General features: G+C 40.9%; 1 protein-coding gene across 5 annotated transcripts in view; it reads left to right on the top strand.

The window, feature by feature from the left end:
* The window catches only part of znf536 (zinc finger protein 536), a 218,659-nt gene that overhangs the window by 193,257 nt on the left and 3,799 nt on the right, over positions 1-21,603 (top strand). Inside the window, exon 8 of one of the 5 annotated variants that reach the window (XM_010733963.3) lies at positions 5,207-7,032. The exons of the other annotated variants lie outside the window; for them this stretch is intronic. Within the exon in view, the coding sequence (XP_010732265.2) occupies positions 5,207-5,361 (155 nt within the window). The 3' untranslated portion in view covers positions 5,362-7,032. Of the gene's footprint in view, positions 1-5,206; positions 7,033-21,603 lie in introns of those variants that run through there. 5 annotated transcript variants of the gene reach the window in all.

Here is a 21,603-nt window from a genome sequence, read left to right on the forward strand (position 1 = left end):
TTTTTCTCCTCTGAAGCTTTCCATCCTGTCACACGCATCACCTTGTATTAGACCTGAGAGTCTGCAGCAAAACAAGAACTGAGTTTATAAAAAGAAAACAAGTTGACACCGAGTCATCACACGCAAAAAAAAAAAAAAAACATATTATCACAGACAACAGAAAGCAGGTTTTTTTTTTTTTTTTTTTTTTTTACCTGCTCCTCGCACATATTGATTCAGCTTTTGTATTATTTTTGCGACTTTAAAAAAACAAAACAGAAATAACACACAAATTGCATTCCGCCTTGAAGTCGCTTCGTGAGGAACCTTTTCGCTGCGCGTCTCTCTCTTCTTCTTTTTCTTCCCTCCCTCCCCGACTCTCCACCTGCACACAGGAGTTTTTGTCACTCTTTGTCGCACCTTAACACCACACTATGTTTGTCTAATAGGGATCTGAGCCCGAATGCAGACTGAGAGCACAACAATCCTGCTGCGTTTCACCACAAATTTTCTTCTTTTCTTTTTTTTTTTTTTCACCCCTTCTTCTTCTTCTTTAGTAGTTCTTTGAGGGATTGGGGAGGGGGGGAGGAGGTGTGTGGGAAGGGCGCAGTGGAGGGGTGGCAGGGTGCATGTGGATTTTTCTAGTCTTTTGTGCGAATCACAGGGAATGGTAACTATAAACATCCTGTATTCATTAAAACCATCTAAAAATACAATTTTGGAGGTGGGGGTAGGAGGGTGGAGGGAGGGTTGCGCTCACTTCCTCGCCGCTCCTCCTCGGTGTATACAAGCGGGCCGTGTTATGCCTGGTGCCGCTCATATTTACATATTTATAAATACTGGGCTGTACAATGAGACGGGGCTGTGCCAAGAACAACACTTTCTGCTAGTGTCGGGGCTCGGATGCCTGAGAGGGAACAAAGGAGTCACAGCCACCTTCAGAGAGGGTTCACAGAGCTCCACTTTAACACCCTGTTCAAGTCCATGTGGAGAGAGATGATGACAGATGACAGTTTTTTTATCTATTTACTTTTTTCATTTAAATGAGGCTGATACAACATTACGACATTTAACCAGTCATCCAGATTCAATAGAGGAGAGGATCGGAGTCATGTCCGCAGGTTCAGGACAGCGCAGCAGGCCTCACCCTGACTTAACTTCTTCACCTCCACACAATGTTACCCTCATTCTCGTGGCTACATCTGACTACTGGGAATTATTTTCTTCCCTCCTTTATTTCAATAATTTTAAGTGCTAAAACATCCAGCCATGCACAATCTAAAAAAAAACCTAAAAGAATATTTTGTTCATCATCTTGTGACAAATGTATCTTGTTATTGGGATTCCTGACCACATGTTGAAACCTCTGCTCTAGTGCTATCTAGCCATGCACATAGATTTGATTTTATTCAGACAAATGTCTCTGACATTTCTGCCTCAGTACAACAGAGGTGAGTAGAATGTCGGTTGTGGTGCTCATTGAAAAATAAAAGATTTCAACACCAGTACGTCTTCCCAAAAAGACAACATTCTTATTACTCTGGATAATCCTCAGAACTCGCTTTGAAGAGTTTTCACAGAACTACTTTCAGGTTCTGAAGATGCGATAATAACCGTTGACAGCGTGTTCTATCAGTTTTAACATTCACCACACTGTATCAAGGTGGAGACAGGAATCTCTGACGCAGGTTTCTCAAAACTTTCTTCGCCTCATGATGCTTTTTCAAAACCTTGAATTGAAGTTGAACACAAAATGTCAGCTGGGGGCAGGTTGGGTACCTATCGACCGTCAGAGATCTATATTAGCTATTAGCTGAACAATAACGGTCATCAAAATAGAAAGAATAAAGTGTGAAACATGCCCAGACAGAGGCACCAGCTATTGTGTTAGTTTAATATGAAGAAACGCTGCACAAATGCGCCACGCTACCAGTCTGAAGAATGGCAGGGTGTTGCACTGCAAAATGCCAGCTTCTACTTGGTGAGTGCCTGGTGTGTGATGTTTTCACAGACTGCTATTAATGTGAGGTGATGCCTCCGAGACCGCATACTCACACTTATCCACGCACACACACAGTCCACTGTATCCCAAGGCGGTCTCCGACACATGCTCGGAGTGCAGTGTTATGCCATTGTTCCATCCTCCTTCCCATTTATCCATTCTGTTAAGCATGACACATGTATTAACAGTGGATGGATCCTGGAGCTGTGTGTCCTCACACCATATGTTTTCCTTTCCCGGGCCCTCTTCTCTCCAATAACCACCACTGTCTCCATCTGCTGTCTCGCAGCGCACCACAAGAGGGCGTACTTGCTCTTTCATAATATAAGACCGTTGCAGAGATATAGGCGACATGCACCACAGAGCTGAGTTTCACTGCTGTTCCTTGTGAGGGAATAATAGTAAAAACTTCAGCACTCAAGGAGCGAGATATATTTCCATCAATATCGCTGTGACATCATGTGTATGCACGCTGCATCAACCTCTAAGAAGGGCAGAGTCTTTGAAGGAAACAAATATATAAATAAGCCTTGCATGCAGCCCCTCCGTGTGATGAATGAATGCCACACAGGTTTTCTGTGTCTGTGAGGTGCATCTGCCGCCTTGCCCGAATGGGAAATTAAAAACTGCGAGGGGAAGTTATGCAAAATCTATAAAGTTGGCCAGGAAATTTCTCCCCCCCTTCACAGCGGCAGTTGTTTGGGGAGAAGGAGCACCGTGCTTAAATAATAACATTCCAGGTGGCTTAGTTAATGAACAGTGAAAATCAAATATGGAGCCTAATCTGGTGCTCGTTACAGGAAGTTTCTTTACAGGGAAGTCAAAGGCAGGAAGTGCCCTCAGGGAGAGACTCGACACTTTTTGAAAAGGAAACTTTATTTTTGTTTTTATTTTAGTTATGGTGGCTTTTGTGCATAAAATACAAATAAATCTCAGGAACATGAACGAATGAGTGACGTTTGATGGTGGCTTCTTTGATTTGTCTTTTTCAGTAATACTCTTATTTAGATACGACTTTAAATACAGAAACGTCGAAAGTGAATCTCCAGCTCTGAATGTATGCAGAGGCATGCTCAGCTATCCGTACGCTGGCTTCAGTGTCTTATTCCCTGTCTTAGCTTGCCCTCTTGTGGCGAAAGCTGGTTATGAAATCTTTATCCTCTGCTAGTAAGGAACTGTAATCTGAGATGTGCTGCAAAACGTGATGAGATAACAGCAGTCAGTTGACTACAAAAGAGGCCGACCCTTCATCGCAGCTGCACAATCACAGCTATTCATGTTAATGGCACTTTGTATAATATTATCAGTGTGCATTAGGAATCAGATTTGATCTAATATGTTCAAGTCTTTCATTAGAATTAAAAAAAAGAGGCTATTTGTAATTATCCTGTAGAAAGACTGGAACCATCTGAAGTGAGTAACATGGAGCACTAAAAGCAGAAGCTGGTATGAGACGTACAGTAAAGTAAATGTTGGTCGCAGTAATGTAGGGAGTTGTTCACACCACGCGCAGCGACAGCTAGAGAATTATTACCCAGTGTTGAATCTAAGAGATGTTTTATCATGTTATTAGCTCTTTATTTTCCCTCTGTTACGGCGGCACTTCCTTTCATTTTGATATCCATTTCCGTTCTCGCAAAAGCACAGCTCAAATAAAGCCGTGTTTTAATTTGGTTTTGTCAGATTCATAACGCCACTTTAAAAGAACACGACATGCAAATGTGTTCAGCGGTGTTTTATTGCAAAATAATTTTCTGAGAAGTTGCTGAGGGAATGAAAGTGTAGAAAAAGGAGGAGGGGGGGGCGCTGGGGACAAGTTGTATTATTTAGTGGCCGCTGCTGTGGGACCTAATTACAGTTATGCATTTGTTACTGTCTCACCGAGTCTTAAAACTTTTTTTTTTCTTTATTAGAATTACTCACTCCACTTCTCACCCACTGTCACACTTCCTGTCACACTTATTGAGCCAACCAACTTGTAACAAGTACGAAACTACTCCAGCTGTCATAACCATAATGTGTTACCGTAGCACCTCGTATCATTTTAGAAACGATTATTTCATCGAGCACCGATCTCTCGGCGCGAGCCTCCGTGTATGGAAAGACGCAAAACTAAGATTAGGAAGGAAATAAATGGTGGATTTGTACAGTAGATGTAGCAATCTAATGAAAGCTCTACTGACCTTGCTTATGTAAAGAGCAGCTTCCTACCTTCCTAGTTATTTACAGTGATTGTTGTAGTACATGACAGGGTAGACAGAATAACAGGATAAACCCCATAGAGTGTAACGGGAACCAAAACAATAGTGCTACACTTTTAATTTCAAAGCAGTGGATTCAATTATGTGGACATGGAGGTAATCTGTGGATTATTGTATTTGAATGTATTTCATTTGAAGGTGTTCCTGTTATTTTGTCCTCTGTGTTTAGATACTAACTGCACACCATCAGCATATCAGCATTTACACGAGGTAAAAAGGTTTTTCTGTTGCCAGTCCTAGCTGCGTTACATAATATAATGAATAGAAACTGAACCCAGCAGAAACATTTTAAAGGGTCAGGTCACTGAAATGATTTCTCACTTATCCATGCAGGTACTTTTAGTTTCACTTGTCCAATGATATTTCAGCCACCACACCGATACAATAGAAGTTACATGAATTTTGTTTGTGGGAAATGTGTATTTAACATTATGTTTTCCTCCCCCCCCCCAAGAGCAGTGTCCCCGTAATAAATAGATAATCCATAGACCTGTGCGTGCAAAGTTTTCACTGGGATTTTAGACCAAAGAAAAACTGTTGACGGTGAGATCTGTGGATTATCCAGAGTAACGGGGACGCTGGAAACAGATGCATCTGTTGTGCTTTTAAATTCTGTGAGCGCCACAAACAAAATTCTGTTCACCTCTGTTGTATTTGTTTGGGAGACAGATTCAGAAATGAAACCAAAACTATTTTTTAAGACTAATTATGACTGCAGGTAAGTGAGTGAAAAAAAAGTGTAATTTGGGTGAAATGACCCTTTAAAGTCCTGAAGTTTGACACAATAGGCCATGGCACATTGTGAAAAGCTGACAGACACCAAATATCTCATCCATCCATTTGGCCCCACTCACTCACTGTATGATGCAATGATGTGTGTGTGTGTGTGTGTGTGTGGGTGTGGGTGTGTGTGTGTGTTGGGTCCGTGGTGCTAATCTGCCTCTTGTTCTCTCATTGGCCGTAGTGCATCTCTGGGTAGGAGAGGAGGACCAGCCCATGACCCATGACCCCGCGCTGACCCACGACCCCAACCATCTTAACAACGACCTTAACCACCCTAACAACCATAATCTAGGCGACCCCGAGGGGCTGGACGCCCACGCTGTAAACAAAGACTAACGGCCGCACACCGGAGCAAGGCAGGATGATGAGGATGAGGATGATGAAGGCGATGATGGTGATGATGATGAGGAGGAGGATGAAGGATAAATGAAGGAATACACTATAACAAAGACTTTATTTAAGATGAAAAAAAAAAACACATACTACCGTCAGAGTCAAGAGAAGGCGAGAACTATATGAAGGAAAGTTTGGGACAGTTTTCCTTTGGGGACGGATTTGCGAGATGGACCTAATGACTTTTGCAAAGCGTCCTCGGACGCGAAAACAAAGTGACGGCAACTTTCCTGTTTTGTCTCCTGTGGTCTGAATGCCCCTTGTCTTCGTTGTCTTCTCTCTTATACAATGTTTTTTTTTTTTTTTTTTTTTGTTCTTTCTTTTCTTTTGTTTTCATTTGATGAAACTACCTGTCTGATTAGCACTTCCTGTAACTGGCACCGCAATCTCTGATACATTCCTTCGAGCTAGAAAAAGGTGTGTCTTTTTTTAAAATTAGGACTGAAGTGTGTAGTACTTAATCAAATGCTTTCAAAGACTTTTTCCTCTCCTGTTAAATGAAGAAGACAGTGATTTCACGTCCACGGACCACCATTGTATTGTACCTGGAATGTATTCTACTGTAGAATAGAAACTCCACTTTACTGGACTGTTGACAGAGACCAAGCACACTACCTGTCATAACAGCCACTTCTGGCTCTCCTATCAGCTGTCATAGAGTCACTATTTATGTCCCATAACCATGCATCACACTGATTATGGTTGGTAACGGACAGGGCACCATATGACAATCTACAACACAAGTTGGTTTCCAGAAATATCGTGGTATTGCTGGTGGTAAAAAAAAAAAAAAACATACCCATAGTTGACTTTTGATGAAGGTGGTGCTAATGATGATTGTTGAAGAAGAATATTCAAACTGCCCTAAATGTACTTATAATACTATACCCCCCAACCCCTCCATAACCAGGCCAGTACAGGCCTCCACCCTGCTATATGGCTCCCTTTGTCTTTTTTTCTTGTTCTGTATCATTCAACACAGCGCCCGTAGACGCTTAATGTACATAGAGAGATATACAGTAGTTCAAAAAAAAAAAAAAGAAAAAAAAAGAAAAAGTGAAAACTAAAGTTTTAAAGCATTTGCGACGAGGAAAAAGCAAAGAGGTGACAGTAGTTTACACGGCCACGTTCTCCAAAAAAAAAAAGGTAGGCATTCTTCTAGAGTTTGACAGAGAAGAAATTTAAAAAGAGGAGAGAGAGAGAGAGAGAAAAAGATCTCAAAAACAAAACAAAACAAAAAAAAAAGGGGGGAAACAGTTTCTTTCTTTATCGCCCTCCGCCCCTTTCTCTTCATCTCTCATGTCAACCTCAAGGACTCCTAGTGTTGCAGATGTTTCTAAAATACTGCCACTGATCATTGTTGCACAGTGTTACTGACTACTGAAAAATGGTTTGATGTATTTACTTTAAGAGGAGAAAAAAAAAAGAACAAAAAACTGGAAAAAAGACATATTGTGTATAGCCTTAGATACAAGTCATCTGTTATTGCTTCTACAAAGCTATGTAGCTGTGCTAGACTGTAGGACGTAGGGTTGATTTTATTTGGAATTTTTTATATGTACTGTACATTAATGCCTTCTCCATTTACTGATCTAAAAAAAAAAAGAGGAAAAAGATGACAATCGTCTCCTGTGCTGAAAAACATATTTGCCCCCCCCCCCCCCCCCCCCCTCCCCCATATATACAGAATCCATTATGCATAGAGGGACTTTATCCTTTCTTATTTCTTTCATTTGTTTTGGTTCTCAGAAGTATTTTGCACTGTGATAGTATTATAAATCCAACCTATACAGTACAAAACTAGCTAACTAACTAAACTGAAGGTGTGTGTCTGTGTGTCCCTTGGCATTGTGAAATGTTTCTACGTCATTTTTTGTGAACCCAGAGAAAAATTCTAATGCGGTATGTACAGTTCAAATATAATACTTCTTTATTTTAGTTTGATCAACCTCTATACTGTATGTGGCTTTGACAAATTGTTACCCAGATTTCTTTTGTACGCTAATACCCTTTTGACCTGCAGCGTAGGCCTGTTACTGCTTTAGCCTGAGTGATTTTCACTGCTCAAATTCCAACTTGAGGAGATTTTGCAGCAGTACAGCCTCTATTTTATTTCATTTTTCATTTTTTTTTTCCCATTTGAATTTGATTTATGTAGATGACAATTAACCATTCTTTCAATTTCAATATGCCAGGAAAAGAGGGGATTCAAAACTAAAATAATAAGAGTGAGACATATGAAATGTAACGGTTGTAGGGAAATATAACAGGGTGTTTGAAGGGAGGAATTCTGGAAATGGGGTCTGAGTAAACCAATCAGACGTATGCTGCCGGAGGCACTGACCAATGGCTTTAACCTCTGACCCTATCTCTGTTTTCCAGGGGTGTAAAGATGAGAGATTAACGGCGAGAGTCTCGCTTGGGCTCTCTCCTTCTCTGAACCAGCTATAATGAGCATTCCACTCCACATATTATGTACAAAACCTGTCTTGTGAGCTGAACACTCTTTATGTTTCGCTGTACCCTCATGGCAGATGCTTCGTTTTGTAACTACTGAACTGTACTTATAGTAAAAATAAAATGTATTCAAACTAAAAAAAAAAAAAAAAAGGATTGTCACAGAGCAACGGCCTGTTTCATGTTTTTTAATTTCTTCATTTCTGACAGAGCAGCGAATCAGGAAGGCGAGCCGGCGTGTCGGAGTGTCACTGTGTCATCAGGAGTGGGTAAACTATTTGTAGAGTAGTCCATCACTTCAACACAAGTTATTATCTCTGTCAATTTGATGGCGAAGCTTCACGGACTGTGATCATGATGTCGAACATGCGCAAGTAAATTACTGTGTGCACCGCTTTGTCTCCCAAAGGTGCTCTTAAAGTAGCTGTGGTGAAACAATATGGGGATGATAGGAGGCACATGAGCACGCTCAGAGCGTCCCACGTGGTGAAATGTAAAGGGAAGATTCAGACGTTTAAAAGACAGAAAATCGCTTTCAGATTAGAGACGTGCAGTAGCATCACACGCCTTGATCTCATTAAGTTCTTTTTAACGTTGAGTGCATGCATCTGACATCTCCGTCTTTGTCCAGTCCCCTCTTGTATGGTACACCACCCTTTCAAAACGCATTGTCTGTATTGTAACAACAGCGTCAAGACTCATTTATAGACCCAAACCCAAGCTGTAGATCACATACATGCTTATCACAGGTCAGTCAATCTGACATCTGATGGCCAAACTGTTCCAGCAGATCTACAGTACAGAAGGTTGTTGCACACCGGGGTCAAGAATTTACATGCAAATATACAAACATGAAGGAAATATTCACTAATGGAACTGTACTCAAATCTTAAGGGTTACATATTTTACACTTTTCTGGAGTTTAATTCAAAGTTTTATATAATTTGAGAAGTTTTAAGTACCATAAACAATTCCGTAGTTTTACATCTCCTCTGGCGAGGTTGTGGCTGACTGTATAGTTCTGACATCACAACCATACGGATGTCCTGACAGCTGGTTTAGACAAAATATGAGCTGTGTTCATTTCTCTGTGGATTTTAATACTTTAACCTGCTTTATGATCAAAACACCTACACTTACACACACTTCAATAGGGGACACTGTCCATGCCGAAAATGAGTATGCATGTAAATATCACATGGAAGCTACTGTTGGCTACTATTTGCTGCTGGTAAACAGGTTTGAAAATCAGTTTGAAAATCTGAGTGGACTCATTGATTAGATCATTCAGAAGCACCTTTCACAAATGCAGATTTATGATGCGTTTAAGAAATTAAATATTGCAGGACAAACTACATCTACAACACTTTTAAACCTTTTAACGAAGGCCACATGTAAGTGAGAACTTTCTTTTGTCTTTTTTGTCTCATTTGTCAGGTAACAATTAAGAATTCAGCTGCAATGTCATTTATTTTGCCACAAGCTGTAATAATACTAATGTCCAGGTGCAGTTTACAATTAGTCTTCAGGACTGAGAAGCTCAAGATTTAGCTCAAACATCAAAGTTAAAGTCAGTGTTTGGGGTGAGAAAACAGTGTCAGTTTATTGTGTATGTAAGAAAACTCGTCAGAACTATAGTAATGTGAATGTGTGTGTTGTGAGAGAGGTATGTGTATGTGTGTACATCTGTGAGGGCACATATAATATAGCAGAGCAGTATCATCTCTCTCAATCAGAAGTGGATTCAAACACAAAGGTTTCTCCAAACATTCACTTTCAGTGCCCCCTCCGTGTTCTGAAACCTGACCCGCGGTGCACTGACACAATCCGTATTTGTGTTAACCTAACGTCAGGACCCCAAAGGCTGCTGTGCCACTGGGAGGCTGCCCAGGTCAATGCCTGACTAATTTTTAAACGGATCAGCTGCACCGCACCAGATGTGGGGGGCCTCCTGCCACGAATCTCCCAAGTCTGTTCCTAATAAAAGTCACATCCGGAGAAAGTAACTGTTCGACTGGTTTCTATCCACACACACACTCACTCACACACTCACACACACACACACACACACACACACACACACACAGGCAGCAGCTAATATCCTGATTGTTCCTGCTCAGTCTCATATGCAGCCATCCTTGGTGATGTGTGTTCCTGTGTGTGTGTGTGTGTGTGTGTGTATGTGCATCATGCACTGTACTGTACACGTGTGTTTGTGTGTGTGTGTAGATGTGGTTACATATGAATGACTGTGTGTGCGCATACATGTGAGTAGGTGTGTGTCTCTATGTAAGGGTGCACATGTGTCTGATTACAGAACACATTAGGTCATCTTTCATTCCATACGGCTTGTCGTGTGTGTGTGTGTGTGTGTGTGTGTGTGTGTGTGTGTGTGTGTGTGCTTCTGCTGTTCAGCTGAGCAGTTTCAACATTTGAAGCGACCTCTTTCACAGCGTGATGAACACCGATCTCTGCCCTTCATTTAACTTCCTTTCTCATCATTTTCTCTGTTTCTCCCTCTGTCTGTCTGTCTGTCTGTCTGTCTCTCTCTCTCTCTCTCTCTCTCTCTCTCTCTCTCTCTCTTCAGTATCCATTACCTCTCATCTTCCTCCATGGCATGTCATGCATTCGTGTGTATAAGCACACATTTGTGCATGCATGCGGCGTGCTGTCTAATTGTCTGCGTGCCTCGTGCGTCTGCGTTGAAGATGACGCTCTGCAGCGGTTTGCAGTTGTGCCAGCGTTTGGTTGGTCGCCGGGCAGATGGTGACCTGCAGATGAACTTGTCTTTCTGCTCATTTGTTCAGCCGCCTCTAATTTCCCTCCTCCTTTACATTGGAACGGCATGAACGGTCTTGCGGTGCAGTTCAGTAGTTAGACCACCAGAGGGCACAACAGACCAGGTTTTGGCGGGGGGAAAACTTGTGGCGGGGTCCTCCTCCTCCTCTGAAGGAGTCGCATGTTGCATTGCAGAGAGAAACAGGGAATTCAGGGGGTTGTGTCAACCTTGTATTGTTTGAAAATGTCACTACTACTAACTAACTACAACTCAATTACTTTAATACGTACAAGATTTATTTTTTAAATCCTCATCAGAATTCTATTCTTGGCAGTGTGTAGACGGCTTTGAAGGATTTCATTTTTCATTTACACACAGAAGCACCGAGCCATTAACTGAAATGTTAAAACAATTGATGAACTAACTGAATGATTCAAATGTAAAAAAATACAATAAAATAAAATGCTAAAGATATTATGCATCGTACTTTTGTGCTTGTCGTTGTTCACGTCCTCCGTCTTTGCCCTCTGCTCTCTGATGTCTTCAAAGGTCCGAAACTCATTTGAAAATCATTTATTCTATAATAAATAAATATACCCTGTCACACGGATCAAACTATCTACTGCCGTTTTACGCTGCATAAAATATACAGCAAAGATGTCGGCACTGACACTATTTGTCAATCAACACAAACTCAGTCGCCGTCAATTTTAATAACTCTAGTTCATTTCCATAACGCCGGCATCTCTCTGATTTCAGCTCCTTAAATGTGAGAATTTCCCGTTATCACATCACTGTCATTTGATCATCTGCAGTTTTTTTTAATGGACAAAACAAAGAATATGAAGGTTACTCTGGAGCCTGAGAATGTGTAACTATCACTATTCTATGACATTTCAGTAACCAAACAATTGAAGGAGTAATCAATAGAAGGATCGATAAAAGAGAAACATAACTTGCGAGTTGCGGCCTTGATTTCAAGCCGAAACATCTACTAACAAATGCTAATGTAACAGCTTGTCCCCTCATTCTCATGCATCCTTCTGTTTCCTACTAAGCATCTGTGCTTATGTATGTGGGTGTGTTAATGTCTGCATGTGTGTCAGCGTATGCCCAGAAAAGTCTGTGTGTGTGTGCGTGTGTTTGTGAATGTGTGTTTTTAATGCGGGGCTAGTGTGTGCTACGGCCTCCCTCTTTCTCTCTCCTCAGCTCTTATGAATCGATGATCATGTGGTGTAAGGGAGATAGATGGCCCCCAGCTCCATCTTGTCTCCTCTAATTGTAAAATATTAGTTACATTAGACTCTGGCCCATGATTAATGGAACTTATTTGGAGGGTGGACTCTTGCGCACACACACACACACACACACACACACACACACACACACACACACACACACACACACACACCCGTACATACTTTTTTCTTTCTTTCTTCCTCTCTCCCTCTCTTTGGTTACCAGGGGCCTCCAAAGTCTCTTCCTGAAAGAATTGAGTGATTTCACTTAAAGCGGACAAATAGGTCCCCCCTTCTCCCTCCCTCCCTCCCTCCCTCCCTCCTGCCCCGGTAGAGAATGTGGAGGAGAAAAGAAAAAAAATTACAGGAGGGAGAGAAGAGGAGAAGGGAGATAAGAAAAGGGGGGCGAGCTTATGAAAGGGGGGTAAATAAGAGCTCTACTGGGAGAGGTTTTAAAAAAGTTATGGTGTTGCTTGGATCCAAACGAGATTTAAGCTCCCTGCTAGATAATTCTGTATGCAGGATCACATCCCAGGGAAAGACTTGATCGTGTTTACAAGCTGATCTCTGTGAAAAAAGGGATATTTTTTTTTGTTTAATGCTAATGTTACCTGCCTCGAAAAATGCATCCAAAGAGGAGTTGATAAGTTCAGACGATGAAAACACTGAAGCGTGCGCTGCGGCAGTTCAATCATCTGCAAGTGAGAGAAACACACGGACGTGATAATTCCTCTCCTCCCGTCCTTGTGGAGCACCTGGTCAGGGCGACGTGACACACACTAACACACACTAACACACATTACCTCAGTTTGTGTGAGTGTGTGTTGATGGCACGTGCAGTTCTTAAGCTGCAGCTTGTCTCACTTACACCTGCTACCAGCAAACAATGTCATCATTGTGAAGATTGGCCTTTTATACAGGCACATTTAAAATGTACGTTTCCAGCACGGAGCAGCAATCCTTCATCATTTTTTAAGAATTTCTTAATATCATTTCATCGATGCAGATGTTTCCATGGTCACGAAAGAGGAGGGGAAACTTCTGGCCGTGCATTTCAAGCCAGCAGTCACAAATGATGTGGTGTCATTTTGCACGGGCCGGTTCAAAAGTGATGCCAAAAATAAACCAGAATAACTGATTCTGAAATGTTTGGCTCACTCTGTCTGCCTTCACAACTTCATCCAACAGAACAAAAAAAGAAACAAATCAAACAGACAGAGTTACAGTATCACGAGGTTCCTGAGCAATACAAAACAATGTGTGCATTAGGAAATGAAAGGATAACATACCTAACAGACATTTGATATCCAAAGGTTTGGCTTCTGTCCTGCTCGTATACAAAAAAAATAAAAACGTTACCCTTATTTAAAAGTGAGTTATTATTTTACATACATTTACATGTCATAGCTGCTCTCCGTCTTCTACTGAAACTGCTCAAAATCCACCCACATGTGCCAGACAGGGATTAAACACAGACACAACAAAGTTTTATTTAAGTTAAAGTAAAAGTGCCATAATGTACCTTCAGTGTATAATATAACTTCAGAAGTGTCTCTGCCTGGTTTCTTTGGCAGCAAAATTCAGGTTGAGTTCCTGAAGTCACTGTCAGTGGACGTCAGTGTCACATGGCTCAGTCTTTCCTGATGCTGTAACAGAGGCACCGTGCTAACATTAGTGCTAGCCGAAGCCTCAAGAGTAGTGCCTCGAGTCAAGTTTGGTATTTTGTGTGACCATTGATCTCATTTTTTTTTTTTTTTTTTTTTTTGGACCTTTTACTTTCGAGCATCACTCTCATTTCTTCATGGTTGGGTTCATTTTATTCAATGAAGAGGTCTATGACTCTGTGAGCCCTGTGACACCAAACTGAGCAAACAAATAAATACTACAAACTGCCCAAAGAGTATACAGGATTTTTGCCATTAGCTGCACCTGGAATGTTTTGGTTATTAATATTATTAGTAGTAGCAGTAGTATTATAATTGGCATTAAGAGGCCTTTTGAATTCAGCCCAGGAAATCTCCTGTGGTCAAGAAGGAGCTAATACTTTATAGATATATATATATAGATTATATATATGATTATATTATATTATATAGATATATTATATAATATTATATATATATATATATATATATATATATATATATAATGTGGTATATATGTCAGAATTTACAGGTGATAATGTGTTTTATATGCATGTATATGTGCATGATTTATAGCTGTCAGATAAATTAATACTTCCCTTGTACACAGTACATATTACTTCAACCACTGCACACAAAATGAAAAAGGCCCCTTGAACAACTAAAATCTGATTCTTCATAGCAAGCAAGTAAATATACAGTTACTATAATTATCTGCAATATTCACTTTAGATGTTAGAAAACATATTTCTCTTGTCATGTTCACATCCTGCACAATAATAAGGATGTAATAGTTCACACTGAACTCGGGCTATGCCGCAGTCGTTGTAAAACTTATTTACCTCTAGCACTGACAGCAGTCTGGCCTTAGCGGTAACTCAGCCGTAGTAGTTGAGCCTAAAAGGGTCGAGAGTAATGCATTTAGCTTCATCACCCAGTTCTCCCTGCTGTTCAGACCTTCAGTCATAATGTTGTTTTAACCTCTACACCAGTGATGGGATCCCGGGACACACAGGGGGGGCATCTGAGGAGGATTCTTTGAGAACGTCACACTGTTTTATTCAGTAACTTTAATTCTCTACAAATAAGTTTTATAATTTAATGCTAAATCAGCATAACAACCCACCTTAGTTTGGGGTCCCCTGTGGTAAACTGTCTCTGTGTCTGTTGTCAGATTGTTTCCCTAACTTTAAGCTGTTGTCGCTGTGTGTCCGGGTCAAAGGAAGTTCATGATGATTAATGCAGCAGAGCAGCCGATGCTCTTTGTGTCAGAATGTGAGTGAGAAGCAGGTGGCCGGCATATCTATCAACCCCCACTGCTCTCCATTTTTTTTTTTCTCTCTTTATTGCTGAGAGACATGGATGACAGCCTCAGCACACGCACACACACACACACACACACACACACACACACACACACACACACACACACACACACACACACACACACACACACACACACTCTCTCTCTCACAAAGACACACATGCAGTTGGGCATCCATTATCTGTGAACAGTGACAGGTCAGCAGCAGATTGTGCCTCCCTCAGTTCAGCAGGGACTCTGACTGAGGAAAAATAAGGCGAGGTTGGGCATCTTGCCTGCACACACACACACGCCGCAAACACCTCTGCAAAAGATAACGACGATGATACAAATGTCTGAAGAAAATGTGCGCGAGTGTAAGAAGCGACGAGCTGATGAATGAGTGAGTGGGTGAAAGAATGTGCGAGTGAATGAGAGAAAATAGGCGTGTGTGTGTGTGAGAAGCGATGAGTGTGAGTCACGTTGAAAGTGAGTCAGTGACTGAGTAAGCAAACACACGAGTGTGTGAAGCAAAACTTTGAGCACACGCATGAAAAAAAGAACAGTGGCAGACTCTCCCGAAAAATAAAGAGAAAATAGAACAAGAGATGAAGACGGAAAGGAAGGAGCTGCTATTTTGGGTTCTTATTAACAGGTCCTACTGGTAGAGCAATTAATAATCTAGTTCAGTATTTAACATGGGACCTAGTCCCTGCTGGGGACGTTTTAGCTTTAGCTTTGATGCTGAAAGAGCTCCTTCCCCCCCCCGCACCCCTCTCCTCCTCACAGCTCCTCTTCTCTCCTTAAGTGCCTCCCCTGGTGTTATTTGCGTGTTGGTTTTCTCTAGTTAAGCAAGGAAACAGACCAAATCACTATTCCCCAAACTTCAGGCCAATTTTCCATCAACACACAAGCTCGCTGAGGGAAATGCTCTTAATTCATCCGAGGGAGTCCAGAGAAGGATAAATTCCCCTCAGGCTGTTTGAAGTGATGTAAATGTATTTATTTTTGGAAGGGGGGTGTTTTTTTAAAAAAAAAAAGACAAGCATGGGGGGGGTGTCGATTAGCTCAGTTGGTAGAGCGTCCGTACAAAGGCTGAGCAGCGGCCCAGGGCTGGAATCCGACCTGTGGTCCTTTGCTGCATGTCGTTCCTCACTTTCCTGTCACTCTTCAGCTGTCTCTGTCAAAAATACAGACAAACATGCTACGCTTACTCATTTCAGATCATGGCTCAATAAATTTTTTTACTATCTTACAATATATACTATACTAATCCACATGGTTGCTGTTTGTACGGTGGAGAAATGAGCAGCTTGTAGCCATGAAGACTTTCCACAATGCAGATTTGCCAAAATGCAAAAAAACAAAAAACAAATGCAGCTACAGGCTAAAAAGAAGGAGGTTTATTTAGTTTAAAGATATCAGATATCAGACATTCAGAGATGCTCGTCCTTCATAACTTTTCATCAGTTTTCAGCAGGTTTGTTGTGCAGTGCACGATAAAAGCTGAACTGATGCACGTGTGTTATTTGTACCTGATCATCAGATGATGAAGATTTGTGCAAACTGACAGCAGACAGAAACTGACAAGCTGAAGGCAGGGACTGTCTCTGCATGTAAATATATGAATGTGTCAAATGTCCAAAAGAGATGAGTGATCTGCATGCCCATCCATTCCAAAAAGAAACAATATGCTGTTATGAGCTGATCAGTTTCTGTCTCCCACTATACACCCATCTCTTAGTATTTCAATTTAACTTCAGTAAGTATTTTCCCACCATTTAAACCTTTTGTATTAATCTTAACAATAACACAATTTTTTAAGGGTGAGGTTCAAGTATGAATCATACTTTATTATGTTATTAATTTAGGTTTATGGTTCAAATATAATATTCTGCATATTCTGTGTGTAACTAAACACACACACACAAGGAGCATCAACAGAAAACAATGTAACACTGAAAATAAAATAGTTCAGGCTATTCAAACATCTTAAACCACGCTCACGTCAGCCTCGCTCTGTATAAATCTGCTGTCATGTGTCTATATATATATATATGTGTGTGTGTGTGTGTGTGTGTGTGTGAGTGTGTGTGTGTCTGTGAGCATGTTGCTGGAGTTTGCTGAGTAATCTGGGAGCCACGGCATGCATGCAGGTTATTGGACAGATGGTTTAGCACATTTAATTGCTCACACCTTCTGTGTGTCTCTGTTTCTCTGCCTACAAACTCTCTGTCTGTCTGCATCTCAGTCCATCTCGCATTCGCTCCGTCTTTTCACACCAACAGCTTCCTTTAATAGTCACACAACTTGTATTCCATTTAAAAGTTTCTACTCTACATTTGATCTATTTTTAAAAATATGTATCTTAAGTGTAGCCCGCAGCATGGACACATGAATGTCATGCATGACATGAATATGTGTGTCTATTCGGTTCACAACCTGGCGGTGTGTGTCATGAATTCGAAACACACAAAAAAGACTCACTCACTCACACACACACACACACACACACACACACACACACACACACACACACACACACACACACACACACACACACAAACTGAGCATACATATTCACAAACATTTATCCAAACACACACGGCATGGGTTCACATACAGAAACACATTGTGCACATATGCAAAAACACACTCACACACACACACGCACACACACACACGCACACATGCATGCACACACACACACGCACACACACACACACACAGAGGCACATAAAGACCAGGAACAGCATGTTGGCATCCAACCAAAAGCTTCCGTCCTTAAATGCCATTTGATGCCAGCACTGCCATCTGTTGCCGTCTTAAGATAGCTCTTCTCACAAGGCGCGGGCGACACTTTTCCAAGAGCTTTTCACATATGGCCACAAAACGTTCAATATAAAGACAGTTTGGGTAAGTTAGAACTTCAGTGTAACAACCGTCTCTCTCTCTCCTGTCCTTTCCTGTCACTCCTCACTCACACCTCAAATCAAATAAAGAGCTTAATTATGATTTGTGAATGGATTCAAGAGACTGAACTTCAAAATCCCCAACATATGTGAGTGTAAGGTTCAGCTAAAAATAATACGTAGAAAGGATTATTTCATTGTCTTTCTGTCAGATGAGCATGTTGTCAAATAACAGTGGAATATAAAAAAAAATGTAACCAAGAGGAAAAAAGAAAGATGACGAAGAAGAAAGACCTGGAGGGAATGTAGATGAGAGTTTGAGACATCCATCCTTACTTTACCTCCAGTAGAGTGCACAACTGTGTGTGTGTGTGTGTGTGTGTGTGTGTGTGTGTGTGTGTGTTTTTATGGGTACAGATAAAATAACAGACTGGGGGGTGATTGAGGAGTGAGGTGATTTGAGGTTGTGCATGTATGGCAGGTGAAACACGGGCATGTTTGTGGCAGTGATCTAGACACACACACACACACACACACACACACACACACACACACACCCATCCGCCCACTGAATCCTCTCCTCCTACCCTCCTCTTCACTTCCTCTCCCCCTTTTCCTCTGATCTCCATGCAGAGGGCCTTAGGGGGTTAATTAACAGGCTTAGATAATGCCACACTAATGAAAACAAGACCACTGTTTCTTCTCTCTCTGTCTCTGTCTGTCTGGCTCTTTCTCTCGTTTTTCTCACTCTATATTCCTCTATCAACGTATCTTCTTTTTCTCTTCCTTCTTTCATTCTTAAAGGCTTTTGGCAAAGGCAGCCCAACCCAAAGTATCTGTGCACTTGATGAAGACAAAAAAGGACAAATGATTTCAATAAAGCAGAAGAATGGACTACACAGACGTCAACAACACATGGTGAACAACAAATAATTGAAGCGACATAACCAGAAATCATATGATGAAGTTGGAAACATCTTTAGTTTGAAGATATGAATTTTTGTTGTGTCGATGTTGGACTAATCACCAGAATTCTGGACTGCACTCAACAGAAATCTATGTATGGTTAACACTTCAGGCAACTAAAACTATTGGTTGAAGTTAGGGAAATACTGTAGTTATGAACCAGCACAAAGAGGACAACTACCAACATCGATGTAGTTAGTAAATGCTATTAATAACACTGTATGCTGATATTCATTCTTAGAAATCTTCTCAGTGATATAGTGTGCTGATGTAGGGAGCAAAAACCCATAGCTCCCATGTATTTTACTCAGCTGTGAATTACAACATGAGATATATTTACATACATGCGTATGTTTCTCTGATCAGCATGATAATTGTCGACAATAAGCTGTCATACCTGAATGAATATATACTGAAATATCCATTTGCCTTCTACAGTCACTGGAGAGTAAAACAGAAGACGAGCAGGAATCAGAAGAAACATGAAATTTCACCCATAATACAGATTCAATGAAAAAAACCCTAACAAAATACATTCTAAAACTAATATCATATCATGTCCTAGGCCACACATCATGTTTCTACAGAGAAGAGCATTCTCTCATTTACCCATATATGATCACTTATTCTCATATTTGACTGAGAAGTTGAGATTTAGATGCCATGATGTCACCTGACACCAACCCCTCTTTGTCACTAAGAGGTGGGATACAGTTGAAAGCTTCAGTTCATTAGTAAGTACACCTTTGAGATCACAGTAGATTGTTGCCACCATCTAACAAGGTGGGTTGACATATTTGCAAAAGTCTATCGAGTGACTTGTAAGTCCAAAACACACACTATTACAATTCCTATTTTGCTTGGGACATGCAATCAAATACAAAAATAATCTCAACTGTAATTTAAAGCAATTTTATGTGCATTGTACCTAACCTGTAATGCCAGAGAACCCTCAACTGTGACAGTGTTGCTGCTGTGAGCTTGGCAAACCGACTGACTATCACTAATTTAGAAAAATGATGACCTGACTGAAGAAGGTGAAACAGAGAATCCTGGCTGTGTGTAATTAAACAAAGTACCTACAACTAATTTATGTATCTATAATCATTTCATTGCCTGTCTCTGAAATTCATAGTGACATCTGTATTCGTGTTCAGTGCAGGGATGCCCAGATCGACCAGCTGCCAACTAGCTCATTATCAGCCAATCTCAGTAAAAAAAAACAAAAAAAAAAACGGGACCATGAGACTGGGATTAATGCTTTCAAGTTGCTAATCATGAAAACTATTCAATGATTCACATTGTATTGTTAATTTTTTTTAAAAATTCGACCTCTCCAATATTTGTGAATGCACAGACAGTGACCTCTACAATAACAAGTTAGGCTTGTTATTAGCCTAGCAGTTGTTATGAGGCAGTGATTAATGCATGCTGGATGAAATGTGCACTTCAGTTCAGTTTTCAGAAACGGGCTCGTTTAGGTGAGGAAGAAAGCTGGTGGTGAACTTAATGTACTGCATTATGTACTGTGTTTCAATATCAATAAAAAAAAAAAAGCAAAATGTTTCCTTTTCATAATTATTCAAACATTTTAAAAACCTAATTCAGCTGGCGTTAATGTTTTTCACTTGTTAAACTGTATTACAAACATAGAATATGAGGTTGCCACATCTGAATTTCTGTATGTGGCTATCTCGTCTTTGCTTGTTTAATTATGGTTGATTAGAGGTCTCTAGAAAATCATTTTAATCCTCAGTAACACATCACAGCTTCACAGCTGTGATTGCAGTGACAGGGAGAAGGGCGACAGGGATTAGATGGACAAAACAAGAAAGACACAAGTGGTAGAAAAGGGTTAATTTTATCGAATGGTGGTTAGTGTGGTGCTGCTGGACCACAGTCAACATGTGGGCCGCTTTGGTTTCTGGCACAAACCTGAGAATCTGGATTAATGATGGCAACTTTTAGCATCCACAGTAGCCGGGCATGTGGATTGTCAGTGTGTGTGTGTGTGTGTGGGAGTGAGAGGACGAGAGACACAGCCTCTCTTTAATTTTTAATCCGTAACAAAGTATAGCCTGTGTGTCTCTAAGTTGTTCAGCAGAAGTCAATTTCAATTTCTCCCCTAACTCAAGTTTATACATCCTATCCAAACTTTCTTCAAGCCGTGCAACTCTTTTTTTATCTAAACATCTCCCCGGAGATAAAACCAAGCTTGATTTGTATTTATTTTCAAAGTCCACGGAGACAAACAGTAAGTAAGCAGGGAGACGAGGAAGAAAAAAAAAAAAAACGAGTTGAGTTGTTTTGGGGGCATAACTCGCTCTCTCTCTCTAAGTGTAAAATGGGATGGGATATTCTGCCTCTCGGACTTAACGTAATGTAAGAGAGTGTGAAATTAAACTGCACACGAATAAAAGGAACCCTTCATTGTGCGCCGCCGACTAGCTTATCTGGAAATTCAGACAACTGGAACATCCAAAGCCTCCAAACTTGTAGCAATCCCCTTTGTGTGGCTCCGGAGCAAACAATGTAATATCAGAAAGCCGGAGAGGCTCCAAATCCTGTGTCAGATTGCCAAACACAAAGTAGCTGCTTCCGTGTATCCTGTGTTGCCTCGTTGCGTCCTCACAACACGCCTGTGTGTATATGTGTGTGTGAGTGTGTGTGTGTGTATACTTTATTGTCCATCTTTATACAATAAGTAGACTGTGCACTCACTCCGTCTAACCCCATGTGTATGCCAGTGAGTGCTTCAAATAGATTGTTTCCTCTTTAATTCCTGGCCTTTTACCTATTGATATTCCTTGCACCTATCCCCACGCCTCTTTTAAACCCCATATGTTAATTTGATTTAGAGCATCTCAAATTGAATAAGAGATAAAGA

The sequence above is a fragment of the Larimichthys crocea genome, chromosome VIII (genome assembly GCF_000972845.2).
Source record: "Larimichthys crocea isolate SSNF chromosome VIII, L_crocea_2.0, whole genome shotgun sequence".
Lineage (NCBI taxonomy): Eukaryota > Metazoa > Chordata > Actinopteri > Sciaenidae > Larimichthys > Larimichthys crocea.